At 39.2% G+C, this 25857-nt stretch overlaps 3 protein-coding genes across 4 annotated transcripts; all 3 read right to left on the bottom strand.

The window, feature by feature from the left end:
* Positions 1 to 3259: 3259 nt before the first annotated feature.
* LOC146328821 (extracellular calcium-sensing receptor-like) lies at positions 3260 to 7980 on the bottom strand. Its single transcript, XM_084717835.1, has 6 exons — positions 7685 to 7980; positions 7202 to 7490; positions 6233 to 7027; positions 5910 to 6137; positions 5627 to 5750; positions 3260 to 4170 (listed from the first exon to the last, which is right to left on the bottom strand). Exons 1-6 carry the CDS (start codon positions 7915 to 7917, stop codon positions 3260 to 3262), a joined length of 2580 nt encoding a protein of 859 aa, XP_084573961.1. The 5' UTR covers positions 7918 to 7980.
* A 4078-nt stretch (positions 7981 to 12058) lies between these two features.
* Positions 12059 to 17157, bottom strand: LOC146328820 (extracellular calcium-sensing receptor-like). 2 transcript variants are annotated; one of them, XM_084717828.1, is made up of 7 exons: positions 17140 to 17157; positions 16053 to 16237; positions 15615 to 15912; positions 14652 to 15443; positions 14257 to 14484; positions 14011 to 14134; positions 12059 to 12969 (listed from the first exon to the last, which is right to left on the bottom strand). In XM_084717828.1, exons 2-7 carry the CDS (start codon positions 16082 to 16084, stop codon positions 12059 to 12061), a joined length of 2385 nt encoding a protein of 794 aa, XP_084573954.1. In that variant the 5' UTR covers positions 16085 to 16237; positions 17140 to 17157. The 2 variants fall into 2 exon arrangements, with proteins under 2 accessions (XP_084573954.1, XP_084573953.1); XM_084717827.1 differs by lacking the exon at positions 17140 to 17157 and having other exon boundaries at positions 16053 to 16366.
* A 2756-nt stretch (positions 17158 to 19913) lies between these two features.
* Positions 19914 to 24211, bottom strand: LOC146328819 (extracellular calcium-sensing receptor-like). The gene is made up of 6 exons (XM_084716514.1): positions 23964 to 24211; positions 23478 to 23775; positions 22531 to 23325; positions 22020 to 22247; positions 21708 to 21831; positions 19914 to 20951 (listed from the first exon to the last, which is right to left on the bottom strand). Exons 1-6 carry the CDS (start codon positions 24194 to 24196, stop codon positions 20038 to 20040), a joined length of 2592 nt encoding a protein of 863 aa, XP_084572640.1. The 5' UTR covers positions 24197 to 24211; the 3' UTR covers positions 19914 to 20037.
* Between the last annotated feature and the right edge of the window lie 1646 nt (positions 24212 to 25857).

Raw genomic sequence — 25857 nt, 5'->3', positions numbered from 1 at the left:
CGCGTCAATTGGCGCAGAGCAGGTCGAACGGGTAGGAAGTTAGGCACGGAAAAGGCAGGGAGAATGCGGTTGATTTTCAAAATAAAAGCCCCCATGCAGACTCACGATCATAAAGACAGACAAAATAAACAATTTAACTACGTAGCCTGCTTATCCATGGTAGAAGCACAAAGACCAAGGAAAGAGGACTTAATCAACAAAATCGAAGCAAGTAAACATAATCAGATGGGCAAAACACTCCGCTGCTGGAACGCTTCTGAAACGCTGCTGGTGGGAATTGAAGTCACGTGCATGACGGAACAAAACCATGGCGCAGCCACGCCTGGTATAAATTACGGGTAAATCTACACAAATTTTAACCACAGCATTGTGATATTACAAAACATTAGTTTGAACAAATGGTGTACAATGAAGAAACAATGCAAGAGACAATATGACCTGTATCTAACAGTGATCTAAAGCACAAGAGGAAAGCACGATATTACAGTATATTTAATTTATTCCACGTGTGTCCAAACGCATCTTTGCCAGCTCCAGGGGTGCATGGGTGTCCTGCCCTGTCTTGACCAAAGGTCTTATCAGGTGCACCCAAGCACCTTGATTAATTTGCAGCTAGGCTGAACCAATAAACCAATCAGAATCATAACCTTTAAGAAACAGGTGCGCCAGCAGTGCAAGTGATGTCAGCATGGCAGCAAATTTACCAGGAGGAAACACAAAGAAAATATTTTTAAGCAAGAAGACACATATCCTGGTTTGAGAAATGACCCGAGAGCACACAATATATGGAGACAGCAGGATGTCCCCAAAGCAGGCTTCATGTGTAAATTGTTTACACCTGCAAAAAGTAATACAATACATGAACTGTAAGTGTCATGCAGCTCCACTAGCTGAAGATCCTGTAGAATGAGCTGATGGGCACGAGCAGGGGAGATGAGTGAGGAGCTGGGTAAAGGAGGTACTGGCTGCAAAGCTGGGCCTCAATCTGACTGAACACCAACCTGAGCCAGATTGAGGTACAGCGTCAACCCATACGCAAAATTACACACAGGTTATCCACCTAGCATCAGGCTCTGACAGAAGTACACATACCATTTACTCCCTGGGTCGGACTGGTCTCGTGGTCAGATATGACAATCATAATTTTTCAGTACTCATTTTTCTGGATTCTAATAAACATGCAGGCACAAACACTACAAACACTCATCTGCTAAAGCCAATCTGACAGCTGTGATCCCGTCTTGTGCGCACTTTGCATGTCTCTTGAGATTTATTGGGTTTTATAGTCACAGAAATAAATCCTGATTTGTTATTAGTGAGAATAATTTTACATACGTGAGTGCACACTGTTTAACTTTAATGAATACTGAACATAAATGAAGGGGTTTTGTGATTGTGCAGACATGTGTGTGTGCCAGCCAAACGCACCGGGTGCTATCTTGTTTAGACAAATACTACAGACTTTGTACTTCAACCAGGTTTTAGCTGCTCTAAGGCGCAACTCAAATGCGCCGAGCACAAGATAGCAAATGCACTGGGCCATGCCTTTATTTTGCTTTCGTTTTTAGACTTCCTGCTCATGGCTGCACAGATCAGGCGCAAGTGTATTAACTATCTCACAGACTTGGTAAAATTGGCAACTGTGCTAGTGTAAGACAGCAAATGCATCTGTGCCACCAGCGAAACAGCTTTGCAGCGGGTGTAAGATAGGTCCCTACATGTCCCACTCATGGATGTTTTAATCAGAACTTTTCTCTCCCTCTTCATCTCCTCGGTGTGTGTCAGTGTGCAGTTTGCTATGTGCTGTTGTCTAAAACATCCTCACCGATGTAAACTGCCAGAGTGACACTGATGTAAATGATCCTGCTGCCTTAATACAAAAACATGAATATTGTTCACTTTATATCATCGTCGTTATATAGACTGAGCTGAATAAAGGTGAGAATTTTTCTCCTCAGAGGACAACATTTTATTAAAGAAATAAACTATTATTAACAATAATAATACTAAAGAAATAGTAGGCTTTTCCTAAAATACTGCTGGTTCTATAGTATTGGAATTTTAGATCTGAAACCTGCAGTTCCAAAGAAGCTCCAGTTGAATTTTCTGTTCAAGTGTTTTAGTGCTTTTTGGCCGTAATGTTAAATTGAGCAGGTCAGTATGCTCATCTGTGCCTGATGGACTGGTGGGGTTCTCATGTTATTATTTGAGCATATTTCCTATACCAAATGCTGTCTCTTTGAGGGTTTCTAGATAATATCTGTCATTGTTTTCAGTTAATATCCCTTTAAGGTACATTTTGAACAAATAAAAAATGAATGATTAATTTGCGATTAATCGCGATTAACTACAGCCAATCATGCGATTATTCACAATTAAATATTTAAATCAATTGACAGTACTAATTTAAATATAACATTTGAAATGCTGATATGTTAGGTCTGAAGGCTTCTATATTTTATCTGCCTGTTGTCTCGGATTGGGTCGTGTCTGCAACAGGCAAAGCGGAGTGTTCCTGAAAGGAATGGATGGCTTGTAGCAATTGCCCCAGCACCCCATACAAAATCCCCCAGGGGACACATTGAAAGGCCTCCTTCTTCAGCATGATAGCCACACTGCTGGGGTCCACCACTAGGTTGCTGCCACAACAGGCACAGACAACTTCCTGACCATAGCTCCTAACAATCTCCTTTGAAATGGAAGATGTCCCCAGCCTCCTCCGGAATGCATGAGAAAGATCTCCCAGCCTCTGCCAGACATTCCCAGTTCACCCTCAGTACACATTTGAGTTTACCCAATCAGCCACTATCTGATCAAATTCACCACCAGGTGGTGATCAGTTGACAGCTCTGCTCCTATCTTAACTCAAGTTTCCAAGACAAATGGCATCAGGTGTGATGGCACAACCACAACGCTGATCATCAACCTTTGGCCTAAAGAAATTCTTGTACATGTATAAACCTCTTTAGGCTCAAACATGAGCAACACAAACATTGTCAACTCCAAAAAAGGAGAGGGTCCAGCCTATCTCCAGATGTTTGATTTCAGAGTCAGCGCTGTGGGTAAAAGTGAGCCCAGACATATCTAGTTGGTATTGCTCCGCCTCCCGTACCAGCAGTGGGTTCTTCCCCACCAGAGACGTCACATTCCATGTCCCCAGTCCTATATTGTTTCCATACACAAATGAAATCGTATTTTGAAAATACTAAAAGTCATGAATCCATTAGAAGGATTTCTCCAATGTATTTTTTATTAGTTTTCAGAATGATTTCGGTGCCCCCTTCCCCATCATATTCTTTTTAGTGTTCTTCTCTGGTTTCAATAAGATAACATAACATTTTGGAATGAAAATACAAATGAGCAGTCCAAAACTTGAAGCCAGAATAGCAAATATCTCCACAGCTACACTGAACTTCCCAGGAGAGCTGACATACGCTGGGATAAAAGTGATCCATACTGCACAGAATATCAGCATGCTGAAGGTGATAAATTTGGCTTCATTGAAATTATCAGGAAGTTTTCGAGCCAGAAAAGCAAGAATAAAACATAACATGGCCAGAAGTCCTATGTAACCAAGCACAGACCAAAAGCCTACAGCTGATCCCAGAGCACACTCCAAGATGATTTTGCCCTTAAATTTAAAATTTTTAAATGGAAAAGGAGGAGAAATTGTTAACCAGAGGATACATATAATAACTTGTATAAGAGTGAAACCCAGAACACTGAGTTTCTGCTGCACAGGCCCAAACCATTTCATCACATTACTACCTGGAAGTGTGGCTCTGAAGGCCATTAACACCACTATTGTTTTCCCCAGAACACAAGAGATACAGAGGACAAAGGTGATGCCAAATGCTGCATGTCGCAGCATACAGGACCACTCAGAGGGTCGGCCAATGAAGGTCAGAGAACACAGGAAACACAGAGACAAGGAGAAGAGCAGCAGGAAGCTCAGCTCAGAGTTGTTGGCTCTGACAACAGGCGTCTGTCTGTATCTGTAGAAAATAAATGCCACAACAGCAGTCAGGCATGTTCCAAATAGAGAGGCTGCAGTGAGCAGTGCTCCCATAATCTCTTCATATGATAGAAACTCTGCCTCCTTCTTTACACAGACATCTCTTCTCTCATTTGACCAGAACTCAGGGTCACATCTCACACAGGTGATAGAATCTGAAAAATAATATTAAAACAGGTGTTAGACTGGATAAGTACGTGTCTTGTTTTAAGTCTATGTTGCACCTTTTCTACACAGAGTAGGCACTACATTATAACCAGAGAATGAATGGATAGTTTCATTGCAAATACACCTCATTTTACAGTACAACAAAATGTCTTACATTGCTGAACCAAGATTAAAATTATCCTGGGCTGAAGCAAATGAAGTTAGACAATTAAAATCATGCAAAAGTAGACTATGCTTAAGATTAAAACAACAATAATACAGATAAGACATGGAATTGTACTTACAATTAAGAAAAATATGAGTTTTGATAAATGACTTTAAAGATATCTCAGATTCTGCAACCTCAATGTCTTTTGGCACAAAGTACCAGACCTGAGGGACCCCAACTATAAAAGCCCAGTTACTTATAATCATGAGCCAGGACTCATATGAGAGCATCAAAGCTCAGCAACATAGTACAAAGGTAAACTGTAAAGCGCTTTAAAGAGCTAAACTCAACTGATAATAACAAGAATGAATGACTTTTGTAATTTGTATTTTAAATGAAAGGTCACTGTCACCCAGGTTACTGGATGCTTTAAACTGCTTTCCTCACTGTTTTTTAAAGGGACTCAAATTTTGCATGACCAAGTGGTAGCCAGGGAAAGGGATGTCTGGGGTCCCCAGCTGGAACTGTTACCTCTGCAACCCGATTTCGGATAAGCAGTTGAAGATGGATGGATGGATGGAAATTTGCATGTCATCCGCATAACAGTGATACTGACTTTAGTGTTTGTGCATGATATTTCACACTATTTGATAAATTGACTTTGACCCACACAGCAGTAATCCCTAATGCCAACCCATAGGGGGGAATGGTGAGCCAATAGAATTGAAAATAACAGTGTTAAATTCTGAGCTGAGATTGAGAAGAATTAAAACTCTGGAATCTCTAAAATCATTTGTATGTATTACATAATTTGTAACTTTAATAATAACAGCGCTATGGTATGCACAGAAATTTCATTCTCAAACTGATTTCAGTTTCATTAAACCTTAAGTAGATAAGACCAAAACTGCTGATCAGCACTGATGATCATTACAATATCAATCTAAAGAAGTACTTTATAATCAACTTCATAATTAAGAATGTTTGACCTTATCACTTATAATGCAAATAATACACTGCTGCTGACTATGCATGCTACAATCCCTCCCTTCTTCTACTATAGATGTGACCAGAGATGACCAACAAATCCTACTGACTTTGTCATATTTATGTGAACATTGGAGAAATCTGAAATATTGTCAGACTGTACATGAATTAATGAAGATAATTTCAGGTTTATGCATCATTTACTTAGGATATTTGTAGTTATATTGGTTTATCATTTGCTTAACAGACTTTGGATCTGTGAATATGGCAACTTTTAGGTTATTGTCTTGCATTTAATATTACTACACCTGTAACGTTGCTTATTTCTCCCTCTGCACATCTTAAACAGTCATAACAGCAGACAGGTTTTCCTTTCTGCAGAACCTTGCGAGTTCCTGGGGGACATTTCTCACTGCAAACTGACAAAGGCACCTGAATGAACAAAACAACAGTGAGAAAAAGGCAAGGTGTTTTTTCTTTGAACATGCATCTATAATTCACATAAAAAGCCAAACATTATGATACTGTAAAAGTAACTACTAACTTATATACACTTTCATTAACAATTACAATAATCACATGACAGTTTACCTGTTGTGAGTTATTTGCCCAACTTAAAGACATATTTTGCAGATTCAGCTGTTTGTCTGCAGGTAAAGATGAATCATAAAGTCCAACTGTGACAAAGTCCACAATGCCATTTTCTGTTGGCTGCCAGTTGATAATTTCATACTTCGCTGCTGGATCTCCATTCTCATTAAAGTAAACCTCATCTCCTTCCTTTGTTCTGAAATTAATGTTTCTTATGTGCTGTAAAATCTACAAAGATAAATATTCGTCAGTTAAAAGTCGAAACAATTCTTAATGTGATTTAATGCGCAAACTATAAATTAAGTCTTTGGTCCTTAACTCACTGTAAATGGATCTGGATTCACCTTGTTGTTACATGTTGTATTACAGTTGAGAATTTTATGAAGTGCATGGGCCACAGCATACACTCCTTTATACACATTGTAAAATATAGGCATGAGTGACATATCAGTGAAGCTGTTTTTCACTCCAGTCAGATCTTCATGTCCAGTACATTCTCTCTGATTCACTTCTGATGACTTTGACTGCTTAAACTTGCAGTGAAATAATGTCTCCCAGAACTTTGTGAATACTTCATCACCAGATGAATTGAGTGGCTTCACATCCAAAATGAATTCTCTCATGCCACTGACATGTGCTTTGGGGATGGACAGACCTATAGCACCATCCAGAATGTGATGCCTGTCCATGGCTGCAGTTTTGGGTTCAAAGATCCAGCCCTCAGTGCCTACCCACTGATACCCAGTTAAATTGTGATGAGACATCTCATCTATTATCAAATACATCTCTGTGGGGGAGATGAAAGCGACAATAACCTTGGAAGTAGAAGCCTTGATAACTTCTACTATCTTTCGTATTCTGTCAGGAGGATCTGTTTTAAAGACAGGTACAGAGTACTCTATACAGATGCCCAGCTGCTCTGCGGTTTCAGTAAATGTAGCCATGCCATTATTGCCATAATCATTATTTGTTCTAATAGCTCCAACCCAAGTCCAACCAAAGTACTTGACCAAGTGGGCCAGGGCTCTGCTCTGGTAGTAGTCACTGGGTATTGTTCTGAGGAATGATGGGTGTTTGGTTTTATCACTGAGACAAGCACAAGTAGCAAGATTGCTGATCTAAAAGAAAAAATAAATGTCTTGAGATAAATGCTTAAAATATGAAATATTTAGGCCCACACTGCACACTCCAATTCTTGTAAGACACATTTTATTTTGACCAGGTTGATAAATAGCAGAATAATCATTCTTTTTAAGAAATATCATTTCATTTTTTTTACCAATCTTACGCACCAGTGGAATATGAAAGGGTCCAATGACACTAGATATATCGATGCAAGACGAGGAAGAGGTCCCTACCATGATGGCCTGTACATTGACAGGTCTGGTACATGGTGCCTCAGAGGGTGTAAATACTAATTCATTTCCATTAGCCAAGGCCAGTGCGACCTTCACACCTCTGGCACATGAATCAAAGATCTTATAGCCCAGAGAGATGCCAGGCAGTAGGTCTGTGCTGTTATTAATCTCCTCTATGGCAAAGAGCATAGCCTGGGAATACTGGAACCCTCTGAAATTCAAACTTAATGGGCAGTTAGAAATAGTTGGAAATACAACAAATTTGTCCTTGAAATACAAATAATAGCATAGTAAATGAAAGCATTCGGTATTGGTATACATAACAAGAAATATTTCTGATTATATACTCAGTTTGATCATCTTTGCATCTGCATTCACGACTTAGATATATTAAATGCAAAAGTAAATAAAATTTACCTGGTGCATTGCAGTGGCAGTGGTTTGTGCATGTAGGTATCCTGTCTGTTTTTCCTCTTGCTGTGCAAAGAGAAGATTCCCCCCAACATAATGTCCCCATCCTTAGAGAGCTGGTGATTCTCTGGATCTCCTCTTCGCCGACACACCAGCTCCTCAGCCTGAGAGACAGACGCCACCAATAACAGCTGTAAGAGGGCACAACCCATCTCTGGCCATCTCTGAGAGGACGCCATACTGTCAAAAAGAACCAAACCACTGGGTGGTACCTTAATGTAAATCAAAAGCTTCAGCTGATATTTATGCGTTTTGAACCAGCATAAAAAATAACAATTGAGCTGTGATGTTTTCTCTCTCTGGACCTGCAAGTTGGGAGAGAGAGGTGCCCGAACAGAAAGTGTTTTCATCCTTAGCCTGTTGTAAATATGATAACAGTGAATCAGACAATATTCAGCAATTAATACTTGGAGCTCCATTTTCTGTCTTTATTGTGCCTTTGAGCTGATGAATAACAGAAAAGTAGGTCAAGAAAGAGGAGATGACTCACAGCAAAGACACAAAGGAAAGGCTCCAAATGGCAGAGACAACAGATTTGTTTCGAGGGGACACTAAAAAGAGATTACCATTTTGGGCCCATAGAGCTTCTGCCAGCTGGCTAACTCCTGGTTTACCTCTGCACTAAGTTGAGTGGGGCTGAAATGATTTAATAGTGTGACTCTTCTAGACTGTTATTGGACCAAATAGATCAAATTCTGATAGTGAAAAATCGTTTTACACCCATTCCTTTCACAATATAAGCATATGTGAAAAAATCTTTTGAGGCCACTGTGCATCATGTGACTTGTGATTACATGGTTTGGCCACAATGGCAAATTGGCTTCAAAGCCTGACACACTTCCTGGGGGTCCCAACCATGTTTTGGCATGCATCATGTTTTTTAGACTCTCCTGGAGACAGTGTTGTTGCTGTTCACACTGTAACAAGAATGTTGTCAAATGTATAACTTGCTGCAATTAGCTAGTAAGTTGGTGTAATACATTTGACACTATGCTAACTGTAAACATAATCACTATATACTATACAACAGTTCTGTAATTGTCATTATGGTAATAAGCCTAGTATTGTAATTGTTATTACAGTAATATCAGCATGCTGTATTTTTTGTCATAACATATATTAAACTACTTTTAAAGAATCACTGTATTCATTTTAATACTACAAATTAATACATACATACAATTAATACATTTACATACTGTAAAAAGAAAACTTTTTTTAATCACAAAAATACTAATTTATTTATATCAATTCTTTGAAATTTAACATTTTACATTTGAAATACAAATTGAGCATAAAACATGAACATGAAAATCCTTCCTCTCTGTTCTATTAGTTACCCTGACAAAGTAAATTGCATGGCCCATATTTATTTATTTTTATTTTATTTATTTTTTTTTTTTTTTGTTAAAGGGAAAATTTGACATCTTTCATATGGTTAGTGTTTATGCTAAATGCAGCCAGTTTAAGCAATAAATTCTCATGGAGGTGTGCACCACATGTACCAAGATGCATTGCAAGCAAGTTTCTGACTCCTGTGCCTATGTTGCCATGTATCACTACCCTACCCTATAGATGTTATTTTGTAGTCCAGAACATATGTTAGGTGATGGTATGTTAGGTCATCTATCAAACACCCTGGTTACCCAGAGGTGGAGCCTAGAAATCAGAGCTGAAATAGCCTGTAGTTCTTCATTAAAACCAACTACATCACTGTGACAACATTGGATGCAGGAAGACACACAGCACACATGTTTTATCCAGAGACATTTCTCACTTTTATCCAGTGATGTTACTCCTACACCAACCTAATAATGTTATGAAAGCTGTGCTGAATTAGCATCCACTTAAAAGATAATGAATTATGTTACCTTGCTGGAGTCAAAGACTGAAGAAAGTGAGGATTTCTGTTGCTCTTGCAATAAAATTACACAGAAAAAAGCAGGTGGCCAACAACGCAAAACTGTATATTCCAATCATTTGTGACACTTCACCTGTGACCTGGACTGGAGGAATGTCAGGTCCTCTTCTGTCACTTTGATAACAAAATAAGAAACTGTATTTTAAATAACACAAAATTTGCTAACAGCAAAAGCAGGCTATTATGTGACTGCTGTTTTATTTTTTCCAAAGTGGCAGTGTGTTGAGTGCTCGAAGCCTCTGAAAAATATAGCCATTTGTGAATGAGAGTGTTGGACATTGTTATAACAAAAAACAACAGAGACAGGCTGTGATGGTAAGAATTTTAATAAAATAACATATCTTAAGTGTCTCAGTTTCAGTGCAAAATATGCATAATCCATTAATAAACTATTAAAGCTGTTAAAATATATCAGCCTTATAACGTGTACTTGTTGCATTTCTGTACTAACTTATTTGTCTCAGATGTGCTAATTACATATGCTCCAAAAACAAAGTAGCCATATAAGGACCAATGTTTGATTTGGTGGAATCTAACAGTGAACTTGCAGATTGAAAACACCTCTCCTAACAATCTCCTTTCAAGTGTGAGGGAGAATCTGTTGCGGCCAAGAAAATGCAAAATGCAAAAGGCCATATCTGGAACCATTGTTTGCTTTGTCTATTCTAGGCAGAAACATGATGGAGCAACATGGTGACCTCCATGGAAGGGGACCTGCAACGTCTGTACATAATCAAGGCTCATGTTAAGATAACAATAACATAGTTCTTATTTTGAGGTGATCATGCGCTAATGTAAACATACTTCTGAATATTACATTACATGTCTACATGTACTGGCCATTAAGCAAATTTTAAACACTGGACCTCTAAGTTGCACTGTGTTGGCAGCAAGCTAAGCAGGGTATTCCAGATAGCAGAGAACCATGGCCTCAGACTTGGTGGTGCTTACTCTCACCCCAGCCACTTTAAACTCAGCTGCAAACTGCCCTAGTGCATGCTGAAAGTCCTGGTCTGAGGAAGCCAATTGCACCATGTCATCTGCAAACAGCAAAGATGCAATTCTGTGGTTCCAAAACTAGACTCTCCTCACCTCTGCTACACCTTGTGATCTTGTCCATGAATATTGTAAACATGATCAGAGACGACAGGCAACAAGGTGTTTGACTTTGTGGACACAGACTGGATGGCTCGTATTAATGGCCCCGGTACCCAATACTTCTGCAGCACCTACACAGGATACCTGAGGTGACACAGTCATAGGCCTTCCACAAAACACATGAAGACCAGATGGTGGAACTCCCCTGACTCCTGAGTAATCCTGCAAGAGCTGGCCTACAGTTCCATGAACAGGACGGAATCCGCATTGTTCTTCGTTAATCTGGAATTGGACAATCAGTTGGAGTCTCCTTTCTAGCACCCAGGAGTAAACTTTTTGAGAGGGTTGAGCAGTGTGATAATTAGAGCAAACCTTTATCCTTCCTTTGTGTTAGCCAGGACAGTCCAATAATGTGCAGAGCCTTCAGCATCTCAGGGTGAATCTAAGTCTCAAGACTGAGCTGTCTCATGTTGGTGGGGTTTAGGAGTTCCTCAAAGTGCTCCTTCCACTCAAGAATAGCCCGAGCACAGTGCAGTACTGACAGTACTACAGTGAGCTGTTCTCCTCCCTTGCTGAACACAGCCTGAGCCAAGCCCTGTTTTACCTTCTTGAATCATCAAATGGTTTGCCAGAGCTTCCTTGAGGCTTTGAAAATCCTTCTCCATAGCTTCCCTAAACTTCTCCAGCATGTGCTGTTTTGGTTCTACGACAAGTGAAACTGCAGCCTCTGTGGCTTCTTCGTATCTGCTGTGTTCAGGAAAGGTCTTCTTCTTCAGCTTGATGGTTTCCATCAGTGCTGGTGTCCACAGTTGGTTCTTACGTTGCTGCCACGACAGGCACGGACCATCTTCTGACCACAGCTCCTAATGATCACCTCTGCAATGGAAACTTTGAACATGGCCCACTCAGATTCCATGTCCCCAGCCTCCCTGGGGATGAATGAGAAAGACCTCCTGGAAAGGGGTCTCAGCCAGACATTCCAGCTCGCCCTCTTATATGTTTAGGTTTACCCGTTCTTACTGGCAGATTTGACCACCATCAGATCCACTTCACCACCAGGTGTTAATCAGTAAACCTGCTGGCTGAGTCTGTCTGTGAGCGACTGTGGGTGAAGGCTAGCTCAGCTGTATCTAATTGTGATCACTCCACCTCCTGCACCAGCTGCAGCTTCTTTGTCACCAGAGATGTGACATTCCATGTCCCAAGTGCTGTGTTGTTTCAACACAGATAAAATTATATACAGTTGAAAAATACTAAAAATTATGATGCTAGAATATTTTTGCCAGTGTCTTTTTCAATTTTTAGTAGGATTTTGGTGCCCCCTTCCCCATCATATTTTTTTTTGTATTCTTCTCTGGTTTCAGTAAGATAACATAACATTTTGGAATGAAAATACAAATGAGCAGTCCAAAACTTGAAGCCAGAATAGCAAATATCTCCACAGCTACACTGAACTTTCCAGGAGAGCTGACATACGCTGGGATAAAAGTGATCCATACTGCACAGAATATCAGCATGCTGAAAGTGATGAATTTGGCTTCATTGAAATTATCAGGAAGTTTCCGAGCCAAAAAAGCAAGAAAAAAACATAACATGGCCAGAAGTCCAATGTAACCAAGAACAGACCAAAAGCCTACAGCTGAGCCCAGAGCACACTCCAAGATGATTTTGTCCTTAAATTTAAAATTCTTAAAGGGAAGAGGAGGAGAAATTGCTAACCAGAGGATACATATGACAACTTGTATAAGAGTGAAACCCAGAACACTGAGTTTCTGCTGCACAGGCCCGAACCATTTCATCACATTACTGCCTGGAAGTGTGGCTCTGAAGGCCATTAACACCACTATTGTTTTACCCAGAACACAAGAGATACAAAGAACAAAGGTGATGCCGAACGCTGCATGTCGCAGCATGCAGGACCACTCAGAGGGCCGGCCGATGAAGGTCAGAGAACACAAGAAACACAGAGTCAAGGAGAAGAGCAGCAGGAAGCTCAACTCAGAGTTGTTGGCTCTGACAACAGGAGTCTGTCTGTATCTGAAGAAAATAAATGCCACAACAGAGGTCAAGCATGTTCCAAACAGAGAGGCTGCAGTGAGCAGTGCTCCCATAATCTCTTCATATGATAGAAACTCTGCCTCCTTCTTTACACAGGCATCTCTTCTCTCATTTGACCAGAACTCAGGGTCACATCTCACACAGGTGATAGAATCTGAAAAATAATATCAAAGCAGGTGTTAGACTGTATCAGTACATTTGTCTGTTTTGAGATCATGTTGCACATTTTCCTTGTCTAGTAGACACTACATAATTATCAGAAAATTAATGAATAAAACCTTACTTATACAGTTCTTTTCAAAACAAAATGTCTTACATAATGGGACCAGAATAATAATAATTCAGGGCTGAGGCAGATATCAAAATAAAATGGAATGAAAATACAGTTAGGATTAAAACAACAACCAAACATAAAACATTAAACTTCTTATTCTGTGTTTTTTAGTGGGACATAAATTTGCATATCATCCACATAACAATGATACTGTCTTTAGTGTGCATGATATAGTTTTGGTGCTCTTACAGAAACCTCATTGAAATTTGATTTAAAAAGCAAACAACTTTATATAACATCATTATCATGAAAGATCTGAATACTAGTACAAGATACAGTTCAGTTCAAAGACATACCACTGATTAATTTCTATTCATTTGTTTTGTTTTGTATGTTAGAAATACTACTATGACTAAAACTACTACTACTACTACTAGCAATAATAATAATAATAATGATAATTATGATAATAATGTCAAACATGCCTCCATTCACTCGAACTTATTGCAGTTTCAATAAACCTTAAGTAGATAAGACTAAAACACTGATGATCATTACAATATCAATCTAAAGAAGTACTTTATAATCAGCTTCATAATTAAGAATGTTTGACCTTATCACTTATAATGCAAATAATACACTGCTGCTGACTATGCATGCTACAATCCCTCCCTGCTTCTACTATAGATGTGACTAGAGATGACCAACAAATCCTACTGACTTTGTCATATTTACATGAACATTGGAGAAATGTGAAATATTGTGAGAATGTACATGAATTACTGTAGCTGATTTTAGGTTTATGCATCATTATTTACTTAGGATATTTGTAATTATATTGGTTCATTGTTTGCTTAAAAACTTTTGCTCTGTGAATATGGCAACTTTTAGGTTATTGTCTTGCATTAATTATTATTACACCTGTAATGTTGCTCATTTCTCCCTCTGCACATCTTAAACAGTCATAACAGCAGACAGGTTTTCCTTTCTGCAGAACCTTGCGAGTTCCTGGGAGACATTTCTCACTGCAAACTGACAAAGGCACCTGAATGAACAAAATGACAAAAAGAAAAAAAATGTATAGGCATTCTCTTTAACTAGCTGTTGTTTCTGTTTTTCTGTAAATAGACTTTCATTAACAATTACAGTGATCATATAGTGGCTTACCTGTCGTGAGTTCTGTGCCCAAAATAAAGACTTATTTTGCAGATTCAGCTGTTTGTCTGCAGGTAAAGATGCATCGTAGAGACCAACTGTGATAAAGTCTGCAATGCCATTTTCTGTTGGCTGCCAGTTTATAATTTCGTACTTAGCTTCTGGGTCTCCATTCTCATCAAAGTAAACCTCATCTCCTTCCTTTGTTTTGAACCAAATCTTTTTTATATGCTGTAAAATCTAAGAAGATATGTATCAAGGTAAGTCATTATCTGGCAAACATTTTGTAGGTCAGTTGGCTAAACAGCAAGATAGAACAACTACAATAAGTTCCTTGTTAACTTTAAACTATTTTGTTTTTTTAATGTGACATACTGTAAAAACTAAAAATTTGTTGTTCTACTCACCGTGAATGGATCGAGCTTCACCTTGTTGTTACATGTTGTATTACAGCTGAGAATATTATGAAGTGCATGGGCCACAGCATACACTCCTTTATAGACATTATAAAAGAGAGGCATGAGTGACATATCAGTGAAGCTGTTTTTCACTCCAGTCACATCTTCATGTCCAGTACATTCTCTCTGATTCCCTGCTTTCTTTAATGGTTTGAACTTACAGTTAAATAATGTCTCCCAAAACTCTGTAAACAATTCACCACTAGATGAATTTAGTGGCTTCACATCCAACATGAACTCTTTCATGCCACTGACATGTGCTTTGGGGATGGACAGACCTATAGAACCATCCAGAATGTGATGCCTGTCCATGGCTGCAGTTTGGAAATCAAAGATCCAGGCCTCAGTGCCTACCCACTGATACCCAGTCAAGTTGTTGTGAGACATCTCATTTATTATCAAATACAACTCTGTAGGGGAGATGAAAGTGACAATAACCTTGGAAGTGGAAGCTTTGATCACTTCAACTATCTTTTGTATTTTGTCTGGTGGATCAGTTCTAAAGAAAGATACAGAGTACTCTATACAGATGCCCAGCTGCTCTGCGGTTTCAGTAAATGTAGCCATGCCATTATTGCCATAATCATTATTTGTTCTAATAGCTCCAACCCAAGTCCAACCAAAGTGCTTGACCAACTGGGCCAGGGCTCTGCTCTGGTAGTAGTCACTGGGTATTGTTCTGACGAAAGATGGGTACTTGGTTTTATCACTGAGACAAGCACAAGTAGCAAGATGGCTGACCTAAAAAAAAAGAAATAGACATCTTGATATAAATGTATAAAATATGAAACATTTAAGCCTACATGGCACAAAACAATTAGTTTAAGACCCATTTTTCTGTGATCAAAGTGCAGGAATTACAGAATAAACATACTTAAGAAATAGAATTTCATTGTCACTAATCTTACCCACCAGTGGGACATGAAAGGGTCCAATGACAGTAGATATAGCCATGCAAGGAGATGAAAAGGTCCCTCCCATAATAGCCTGCACTTGGGCAGGCCTGGAACATGGTGCTTCAGATGATGCAAATACCAATTCATTACCATTAGCCAAGGCTAGTGCAACCCTCACACCTCTGGCAATCATGACACATGAATCATAGATCTTATAGCCCAGAGAGATACCAGGCAGTAGGTCTGTGCTGTTATTTATCTCCTCTATTGCAAAGAGCATAGCCTGAGCAAACTGGAACCCTCTGAAATTCAAACTTAATGCGGACAGTTAGAAATAGTTATTAATACAACCAGTTTGTCCTCAAAATACACAAAACAGCATAGTAAATGAAAGCATTTGATGGCATTTTCACACACAACAGGAAATATTTCTGATTTTAATACTAATACTTACGTGGTGCACTGCAGTGGCAGTGGTTTGTGCATGAAGGTATCTTGTTTGTTTTTCCACTTGTTGTGGAAAGAGAAGATTCCCCCCAACAGAATGTCCCCGTCCTTAGATAGCTGGGGATTTTCTGGATCCCCTCTCAGCCTGCACACCAGCTCCTCGGTCTGAGAGAAAGATGCCACCAACAACAGCTGTAAGAGTGCCCAACCCTGCTCTGGCCATCCATGTGAAGACGTCATGCTGTCTAAGAGAGCTAAACCACTGGGTGGCAACACATGTACCTAAATGTAAATCATAAGCTTCCACTCATATATATACATGTTGGAGCATTATAAATAATAATAATTGAACCATGATGTTTTATCTCAATGGACAAACCAGGTGGGTTTAGAGGCGGGAGGTGCCCAAACAGAGAAAGAGTTTTAGGCCTTGCCCTGTTTCAAATATCCGAACTGCATGTTATCAAATATGAAAATGTATTTGTGCTGTTCAAATGTTTCCCTTTTTTACATTAACATTTGAACTTTATGGTGGCACAATTTATACTTGAGTTTATAATAATGCAGACCAAAGCTGATGTAAATTTGGGGAAATTATACATACTAGGCTCACCAAGTGGCTCACAAACATTACTGTCTTGTTAGGTATGCATGAAACGATTGTTTTTTCTGCCATAGTACAATGTGCTATAAAGACAGCATTATCACTGTATAAAGTTGATATTGCCATTGTGTTAGCAATTACATGAGTTAGCAATTATATGTGTTAGCTTATTTCCATGTCAAGCTGTCAGTTTTTGACATGTTTGGTGTCCACTGAATGAAAGTTGGTACTGTATTTTCTCTCTTTTGCTTCTGTTTTGGTCTCCACCAACTGTTAAGCAGCTAGAGGCTACAGGCAGATTGATTTGTTGCTAAAAGTAATTACATTGTTTGCATTTGTAAAGGTAATATAAACACAACACATTCTTTTATTCATCCTGCAGGAGTCCCTGAGACAGAATAGATTGGGACACTTCCTTGTCTTGACAGCACAGACATGTTAAATGACAGCTTCTTAACAATAACTTATGTCTTACTTAACTGTGTACTACTATGTACAGTAAGGAGAGCAGAGGGATCTGTAGGAGAGACAGTTACCTCGACCAGGTCATTACAATATGTTGCCACTTCCTGCACCTGTTATTTCAAATAGCCCAATATGTACTTTTGCAGCCACATGCATGTTGTGTTGTGACTGAGTGACAGAGAAACCGTGACTTCTCATCACATTCATGGACATCATTTTTGTCATTTAGATGGAAATCATGGATGTCAGTTCAAAAGCCAGTATCTGTGATGGTATGGGGTTGTGTTAGCACCTATAGCATGGATAACTTCCACGTCTGTGAAGGCACCATTAATGCTGAAAGGTATACGCAGGTTTTCGAGCAACATATGCTGCCATCCAGACAACCTATTTTTCAGAGAAGCCTGGAGAGAGGTCTGGCTCCACACATACACATTCTACTAAAGGTGAAAAATGCCCTGCCTTGTAAGCTTTTCATTAAACCAATCACAACCATCTCAGGCAACGCAAAGCTCTTAGTAACTTTCCCAACAATGTTTGGAGCAACATAAATAGTTAATAATCGAACGGTTATGTTTGACCTCTGTGTACCTACAAAGGTAGGTGGAGGAGAGAGTTGTTTAAACAGGAACATTTACTGCACAATATTCACTTGTGCTGTACAAAACATTTCCAACATTTTCAAATGCAATTGGACTTGAGTTTATAATTACAATTTAAACATATAAAAATAATGGAGATGAAGGTGATGTAAGGTTGAGAAACATGGACTTACTGGGCTCACTGAAATGCCATACAATATTAGTCTTGTCACAAAAAAAGGCATTCTAATTTTTTATTCCCCTTGTTTTCTATGTAGGACCATATGGGGACAGAGCAACAAGGATTGTTTACAAAATTCCTGTCCTCCATCATTCACTCCCATACCATGCACAGTCTCATCCACCACCACAAGCTGTGTCTCCTGCCACCCTGGTTATCGGTGATTCAATTATTAAGCACATCAGGAGAAGGTCGGCTGAGACAGTCTTTTTTCCTGCTGCTGGAGAATATCCCCGGCCTCCTGGCAAAGCATCCCTGTGCTAGGAATGTTGTTATCCATGTTAGATGCATTGACGTCTCCAAACCAGACTTCTGAAATTTTGAAGCAGGATTTTAGCAGGCTCCTTCACACGCTGAAAGACTGTGAAAAGCATATTTACACTTCTGGACCCCTGCTTTCGCTGGGCCAAAGCGCTGGCTGTTTCAGTCAGATCCATAGATACATGGCTCCAGTCTGCCAGTGCAGCACACTGGATGGCTTTTATTATCAATTTTAACCTCTTCTGGAAATGTCTGTCCTTTTATCTGCGGGATGGTATCCATCCTAGAAGGCTGAGTGCACATATTTTAAGCACACATATTAGTTTATTAGTTTTAAATGCTCCTACAGTTTGACTATTATCTGCCAAATGCCCAGATGGGCAGGTGTGCTCATCACAGGTCACTTCCAGTCACCAACTGCTGGTGGACTTCTTCTCTGCACCACTGTCATCATCACCAATGCACTCTCCTCTGCTGGCGTGTAGATCAAGACCTTCTTCAGCTTCACAGGTTTTAAAGCCTGACCCCAAAGCCTGACTCCATTTTACATCCTATGCTTACTCCTTTAGATTTTAACAATAAGATGAGTCTGGATTTAATTCAAACTTTTGACACATATGGGGTCTGATATTGTGATATTATCTGAAACTTGCTTAAGATGCACTGCAAGTGATTCTGAGGTGGCCTTGGATGATTACAACTTGTTCAGAATAAATAGAAATACTGTGGCCATTTTTTCAAGAGCTTGTCTTACTTGTACTGTTCTGAAAGCAGTCTCAGTGGACAAATAATTCTGTTATTATGGTTGGAATATATAGACAGCCTGCTGCTCCCTCCTCTGCCATTAATGAGATAGTTGAGTTAGTTAAAGATACATACTGAGGCGATTTCAGCTTAAGTTAGTTTTGCCTTTGACTATTTAAAAGAAGTCTGCGGTAAAATTAATATTTTTGTTTTTTTTCATATTGAACAAATCAGTGTTAAACAACAACAGACAAACAAACAAAATAATGAAAAAAAAAACAGCAGAAACAAAGAGGAAGATAGGCCTATACCGAAAAATCCATACCAATTCACCCACCCAGGTAGCCTTTGTGTTCAATTTACGGCATGATATGCTGGATTTTGTTTAAAAATAATATATAGACTCATATAAATATGATCCCTTTCAGTCATCATTCACAGCCCATTAGAAGTGTGTGATGATTTGTGTGCCTGCTGAGACCCTGTCCTCTGCCTGTATTTCCTTACTTTCTCATTATTTTGCTGTGCTTGGGCCCTTTACCAACCCCAAACAGTGCTGTTTGACATCCTGAATCTTTCTGGTGCATTTACAAATAGCACAGTGAAATCCTACTGATTCTACCTTCAATTAAATTTCTATAATTGAGTCATATTAATTTTGCTATAAAACTAGCCTAGTATCTATTAGACAGACTAGAGGACCAAATAAATGTATTACATTTGACCAGTGATCATTTAATCCTCTAATTGTACATTGTTTCCATGGGTCAAGAAAAACAAAGTCTCTGATGGTGAGGTAGGGGATTTCAAGGCAAAGAGCTATGACATGCCAAAGGAGTGGTAAGGGCAATGATGTTCCTTTCTTTAGTAACATTTAAGATATGTTTGGCTGGCACTCCAAAGATTTGTGGTTGGATATTACACAGTATGAAAGGCTGTCATCTGACTATACCATGTTAATAAGTGACATGATATACAGGGAAAATGACTGAAATGAAGACAGACGTCTGCTTGACTGTCTGGATAACAGAACAAAAATATGGTGTCACAATATGGTGACACTAGAAGGTTTTTGCGAACATATTATTCTAAGTTTTCAGAATGATTTTGTTGCCCCCTTCCCCATCATATTCTTTTTTGTGTTCTTCTCTGGTTTCAGTAAAATAATATAGCACTTTGGAATGAAAATACAAATAAGCAGTCCAAAACTTGAAGCCAGAATAGCAAATATCTCCACAGCTACACTGAACTTCCCAGGAGAGCTGACATACGCTGGGATAAAAGTGATCCATACTGCACAGAATATCAGCATGCTGAAGGTGATCAGTTTGGCCTCATTGAAATTATCAGGAAGTTTCCGAGCCAGAAAAGCAAGAATAAAACATAACATGGCCAGAAGTCCTATGTAACCAAGAACAGACCAAAAGCCTACAGCTGATCCCAGAGCACACTCCAAGATGATTTTGTCCTTGAACTTCTGAAAATTCTTAAAGGGAAAAGGAGGAGAAATTGTTAACCAGAGGATACATATGACAACTTGTATAAGAGTGAAACCCAGAACACTGAGTTTCTGCTGCACAGGCCCAAACCATTTCATCACATTACTGCCTGGAAGTGTGGCTCTGAAGGCCATTAACACCACTATTGTTTTCCCCAGAACACAAGAGATACAGAGGACAAAGGTGATGCCAAACGCTGTGTGTCGCAGCATGCAGGACCACTCAGAGGGCCGGCCGATGAAGGTCAGAGAACACAGGAAACACAGACTCAAGGAGAAGAGCAGCAGGAAGCTCAGCTCAGAGTTGTTGGCTCTGACAACAGGAGTCTGTCTGTATCTGAAGAAAATAAATGCCACAACAGCAGTCAGGCATGTTCCAAATAGAGAGGCTGCAGTGAGCAGTGCTCCCATAATCTCTTCATATGATAGAAACTCTGCCTCCTTCTTTACACAGGCATCTCTTCTCTCATTTGACCAGAACTCAGGGTCACATCTCATACAGGTGATAGAATCTGAAAAATAATATTGAAGCAGGTGTTAGATTTGCTCAGTACATTCATCTTGTTTTGTGTCTATGTTGCCTAAAGGCACACATATAGACAGTCACTGCTTAATAACTATAAACTATAACTTTATTTACTTTACTTTTCAAAACAAAGGTACAGTGAGACATTTGCGTGTCATCTGCATGACAATGATACTGAATATTTTGTTTATGCAAGATACTTCCTAGTGGCAGCATGGGTACACAAACAAAAGGGAACCATGGATGGAGCCATGGGGAACTCCACAGGTCAGCAGGGCCACAAGAAGAAGCATCACCAACTACCACTGAAAATATTTTGTTAATAAATAAATTGCTAAATGAGATTTGAATTTTCAAACAAAATCTGACCACAGATTGTATTCAAAACTTGTTCTGTGGTATTTCCTGCCATGGTAGGTGTCTCCAGGACCACATTTACCTTACCTTACACACACACACACACACACACACACACACACACACACACACACACACACACACACACAAACAGGACTTTAATCTTGATATGCATTTCCCAAATCCTGCATGATTTGATGAGGCTGATTTCAGACTAAGGTATCAATATTTGTTGAGCATATTAGATGTTTAGATGTTTAAATTTGATGTTTTGACTTTTGATCAAATGGTATTGGTCTTTGGTTTACTTAAGACTTTGTTAAAAGCGGCATGTGAACATGACAACTAAAGGCATTTGGTTTGTCTTTGTCTGTTATTACTACACCTGTAGTGTTGCTTATTTCTCCCTCTGCACATCTTAAACAGTCATAACAGCAGACAGGTTTTCCTTTCTGCAGAACTTTGCGAGTTCCTGGGAGACATTTCTCACTGCAAACTGACAAAGGTACCTGAATGAATATAAAAAATAATGAGGAAAATGCATGTGTCAAGGGGTTGTCTTTGAAAACATCTATTATTAATTGCAATGCATGTAAAACAATCATCATGATACAGTGACAATAACTATTAACTTATATATACATACAATTAGAACAACTCAAATAGACTGTACTATGTTAAGTACATAGTAGCGTACCATTTGTGAGTTCTGTGCCCAAAATAAAGATGTATTCTGCAGATTCAGCTGTTTGTCTGCAGGTAAAGATGCATCATAAAGACCAACTGTGACAAAGTCCACAACGCCATTTTTTCTTGGCTGCCAGTTTATGATTTCATACTTTGCTGTTGGATCTCCATTCTCATTGAAGTAAACTTCATCTCCTTCCTTTGTCTTGAACTGAATCTTTCTTATGCGCTGTAAAATCTAAGAATATAGGTATGAGTGTAGACCATTATTACAGCATGATAGACACACACAATAATTTACGTTTCAAATTAAATTTTCTTTATTAGTGTGATTTAGGTCTACTGTAAAAACTATAAATTAAGTCTTTTTTATGTGTTGTAAGATCTAAGAAGATTTGCATCAGTGTAGATAATTATCTGACAAATATTATGTAGGTGCATTGTCGCAACAGACACAATGAAACAAATTATTTTTCAAATGTATTACTGTAAACACTGTAATCCTTTGGTATTCAACTCACCGTGAATGGATCTAGCTTCACTTTGTTGTTACATGTTTTATTACAGCTGAGAATATTATGAAGTGCATGGGCCACAGCATACACTCCTTTATACACATTGTAAAATATAGGCATGAGTGACATATCAGTGAAGCTGTTTTGCACTCCAGTCAGATCTTCATGTCCAGTACATTCTCTCTGATTCACTGCTGGTGACTTTGACTGTTTGAACTTACAGCTAAATAATGTCTCCCAAAACTCTGTAAACAATCCATTACTAGATGAATTGAGCGGCTTCACATCCAACATGAACTTTCTCAGGCCACTGACATGTGCTTTGGGGATGGACAGACCTATAGCACCATCCAGAATGTGATGTCTGTCCATGGCTACAGTTTGTGAATCAAAGATCCAGCCCTCAGTGCCTACCCACTGATACCCAGTCACGTTGTTTTGTGACAACTTGTGTATTACCACATACAAATCTGTGGGGGAAAGGAAAGTGACAATAACCTTGGAAGTTGAAGCCTGAATAACATCAACTATATTTTGTATTTTGTCTGGTGGATCTGTTCTAAAAACAGATACAGAGTACTCCAGACAGATGCCCAGCTGCTTGGCCATTTCTGAAAATGTGGCCATCCCATTATTGCCATAATCATCATTTGTTCTAATAGCTCCAACCCAAGTCCAACCAAAGTATTTCACCAAGTGGGCCAGGGCTCTGCTCTGGTAGTAGTCACTGGGTATTGTTCTGAGGAATGATGGGTACTTGGTTTTATCACTGAGACATGAACAAGTAGCATAGTGGCTGATCTAAAAAAACAAACAAACAAAAAAAACGATACACCATCACATGATAAAACTCTCTTTTTGATTAGAAGAATCAATCAAGAAGGCCCATTAGAAGAATTATAGAATGAAAAAAAATACACAAATCTAATTTTGTTTTTATCAGTTTTACCCACCAGTGGGATATGAAAGGGCCCAATGACAGTAGCCATAGCCATGCAAAGAGAGGAAAATGTACCCCCCATAATAGCCTGTACTTGGGCAGATCTGGTACATGATGCCTCAGAGCTTGCAGATACCACTTCATTCCCATTAGCCAAGGCCAGCATGGCCCTCACACTTCTGGTAATGGAGGCACAGGCATCATGAATCTTATACCCTAGAGCGATACCAGGCAGTAGGTCTGTGCTGTTATTAATCTCTTCTATGGCAAAGAGCATAGCCTGGGCAAACTGGAACCCTCTGAAATTCAAACTTGATGTGGACAGTAACAAATAGTTGAAATTGCAACCAGTTGCCATCTCCTCAAAAACAAATAGCATACTAAATGAGCATTTGATATTATTAATATACACAAGGAATATTTCTGATTTTGTTTTGTATGTGTAATCACTTCCTATCAGATGATTGAAATCTGGCTAGATTTCTATGGTATAATTTACCTGGTGCACTGCAGAGGCAGTGGTTTGTGCATGTAGTTATCCTGTCTGTCTTTCCACTTGTTGTGGAAAGAGAAGATTCCCCCCAAAATAATGTCCCCATCCTTAGATAGATGGGGATTCTCTGGATCTCCTCTCCGTCTGCACACCAGCTCCTCAGTCTGAGAGAAAGATGCCACCAATAACAGCAGTAAGAGTGCCCAACCTTTCTTTTGCCACCTCTGTGTGGACATCATACTGTCTAAGAGACCTTAACCACTGGGTGGCATCACATGTAACTAAATGTAAATCAAGAGCTTACACTGATATTTATACATTTTGGTGCTGCATAAAAAATACTATCTTGACAGTGATGTTTCATCTCTGTGGACACGGGATTTAGAGGAGGGAGGTGCCCAAACAGAGAGAGAAAGTTTTGGGCCTCAGTATATTTAAAATATCTTATTTGTATATTTTGTCAGATAAGAAAAATCAGTTGTGCTGCAAAAAAAAATCTAGCTCCTACATTAATATTTTAACATTATGGAAGCACAAATGACCCTATACTTTTATTAAAACATTGAAAAATATTGCATTATAATAGTGGTGTAAAGCTGAGAAAACTACACTTATTATGTTCTCTTAAATGCCCCACAACCCTTCAGTCTTTATGAAAATACAATCATCTTTTGTTGTGTTTTGGGGGGACACTTGAAGGTAGTGCAACATACTGTAAACACAACATTTTCACTTTGTAGTCCACTATTCTGTCCCCAAGAAGACATGCCTGCACAGCAACCACCCAGTAGCACTCACTATCACAATCATGAATTGCTTCAAATGGTTAGTAAAAAGTTTTATCACTTACTCCCTTCTTGACTGACCGGACCCACTTAAATAGCCTTCCACGCTGCCCTCTCCCACCTGAGACAGAGGAACACATATGTTAGAATGCTGTTCATTGACTGCAGTTGAGCATTCAGTACAATTTTGCCTTTCAAACTTGTCATCATGCCCAGAGATTTCAGATTCAGTACCGCCCCTTACGATTGTATCCTGACCTTTTTGATGATCAGACTCAAGGCTGTGTGGATAGGCAGCTGCATATCTTCCAGCCTGACTCTCAAAACCAGTGGCGCTCGGGTCCTCTTCTCCCTGTTCACAGATGACTACCCGGCCACCCACAGCTCCAAGATCATCATCAAGTTTACTGATGATACCTGATCTGTCATCTTGGCACCATGACAACAACTTCCATCTTAACAGCAACAAAACAAAGATGTTTGTGGACTACAGGAAGAGACAGGGAGAAGAACGTGCCCACATTACCATCAAGGTCTAGGACTTTGGCAGACAGAGACAGCACCTTCAAGTTCCTCTGGGTTCACAAGAGTGAGGATCTGACCTGGACTCATCACAATGCCACCATATTGATACATTTATCATGTAAATTACTTGTCATTGTATTTTGCTAATGTAATGATCTGCAGAGTAAGAACAAGTGCTCCGCAATGCACTCTCATCCAGTGACACACCCACACCCACTCAGCCAGAGTCAAGTACACTGAGCTGGGTGAGGAGTGAGAGGGAAGCAGTCTGTAGAGCCAGACTCTTTAAACATCTAACATGGTGAAATATGGATTTATTTCAACCAAACTTTAGTGGGTGATTGTTGGAAGAGTAGAAAGACTAACAAAGATGAGTTTTACATGTTGTTCTGTCAAATTCAAAGTAAGTGTGTTTCACAATTTAAGCTTGTCTTTGTTCAGTTAAAGGGAGAAGCTTCAATTCAGAAGGCAAGGCAAGGCAATTTTATTTATATAGCACCATTCATACACGAGGCAGTTCAAAGAAGGTTTATGGTTGTATTTTTCTGTATTTACTGTTCATTTTTCTGTGTTTCTGTTTCTGTTACCAT

The sequence above is a fragment of the Lutjanus erythropterus genome, chromosome 4, assembly GCF_056507025.1.
Source record: "Lutjanus erythropterus isolate fLutEry1 chromosome 4, fLutEry1.hap2, whole genome shotgun sequence".
NCBI lineage: Eukaryota > Metazoa > Chordata > Actinopteri > Lutjaniformes > Lutjanidae > Lutjanus > Lutjanus erythropterus.
This window is presented reverse-complemented; position numbering and strand designations above follow the sequence as displayed.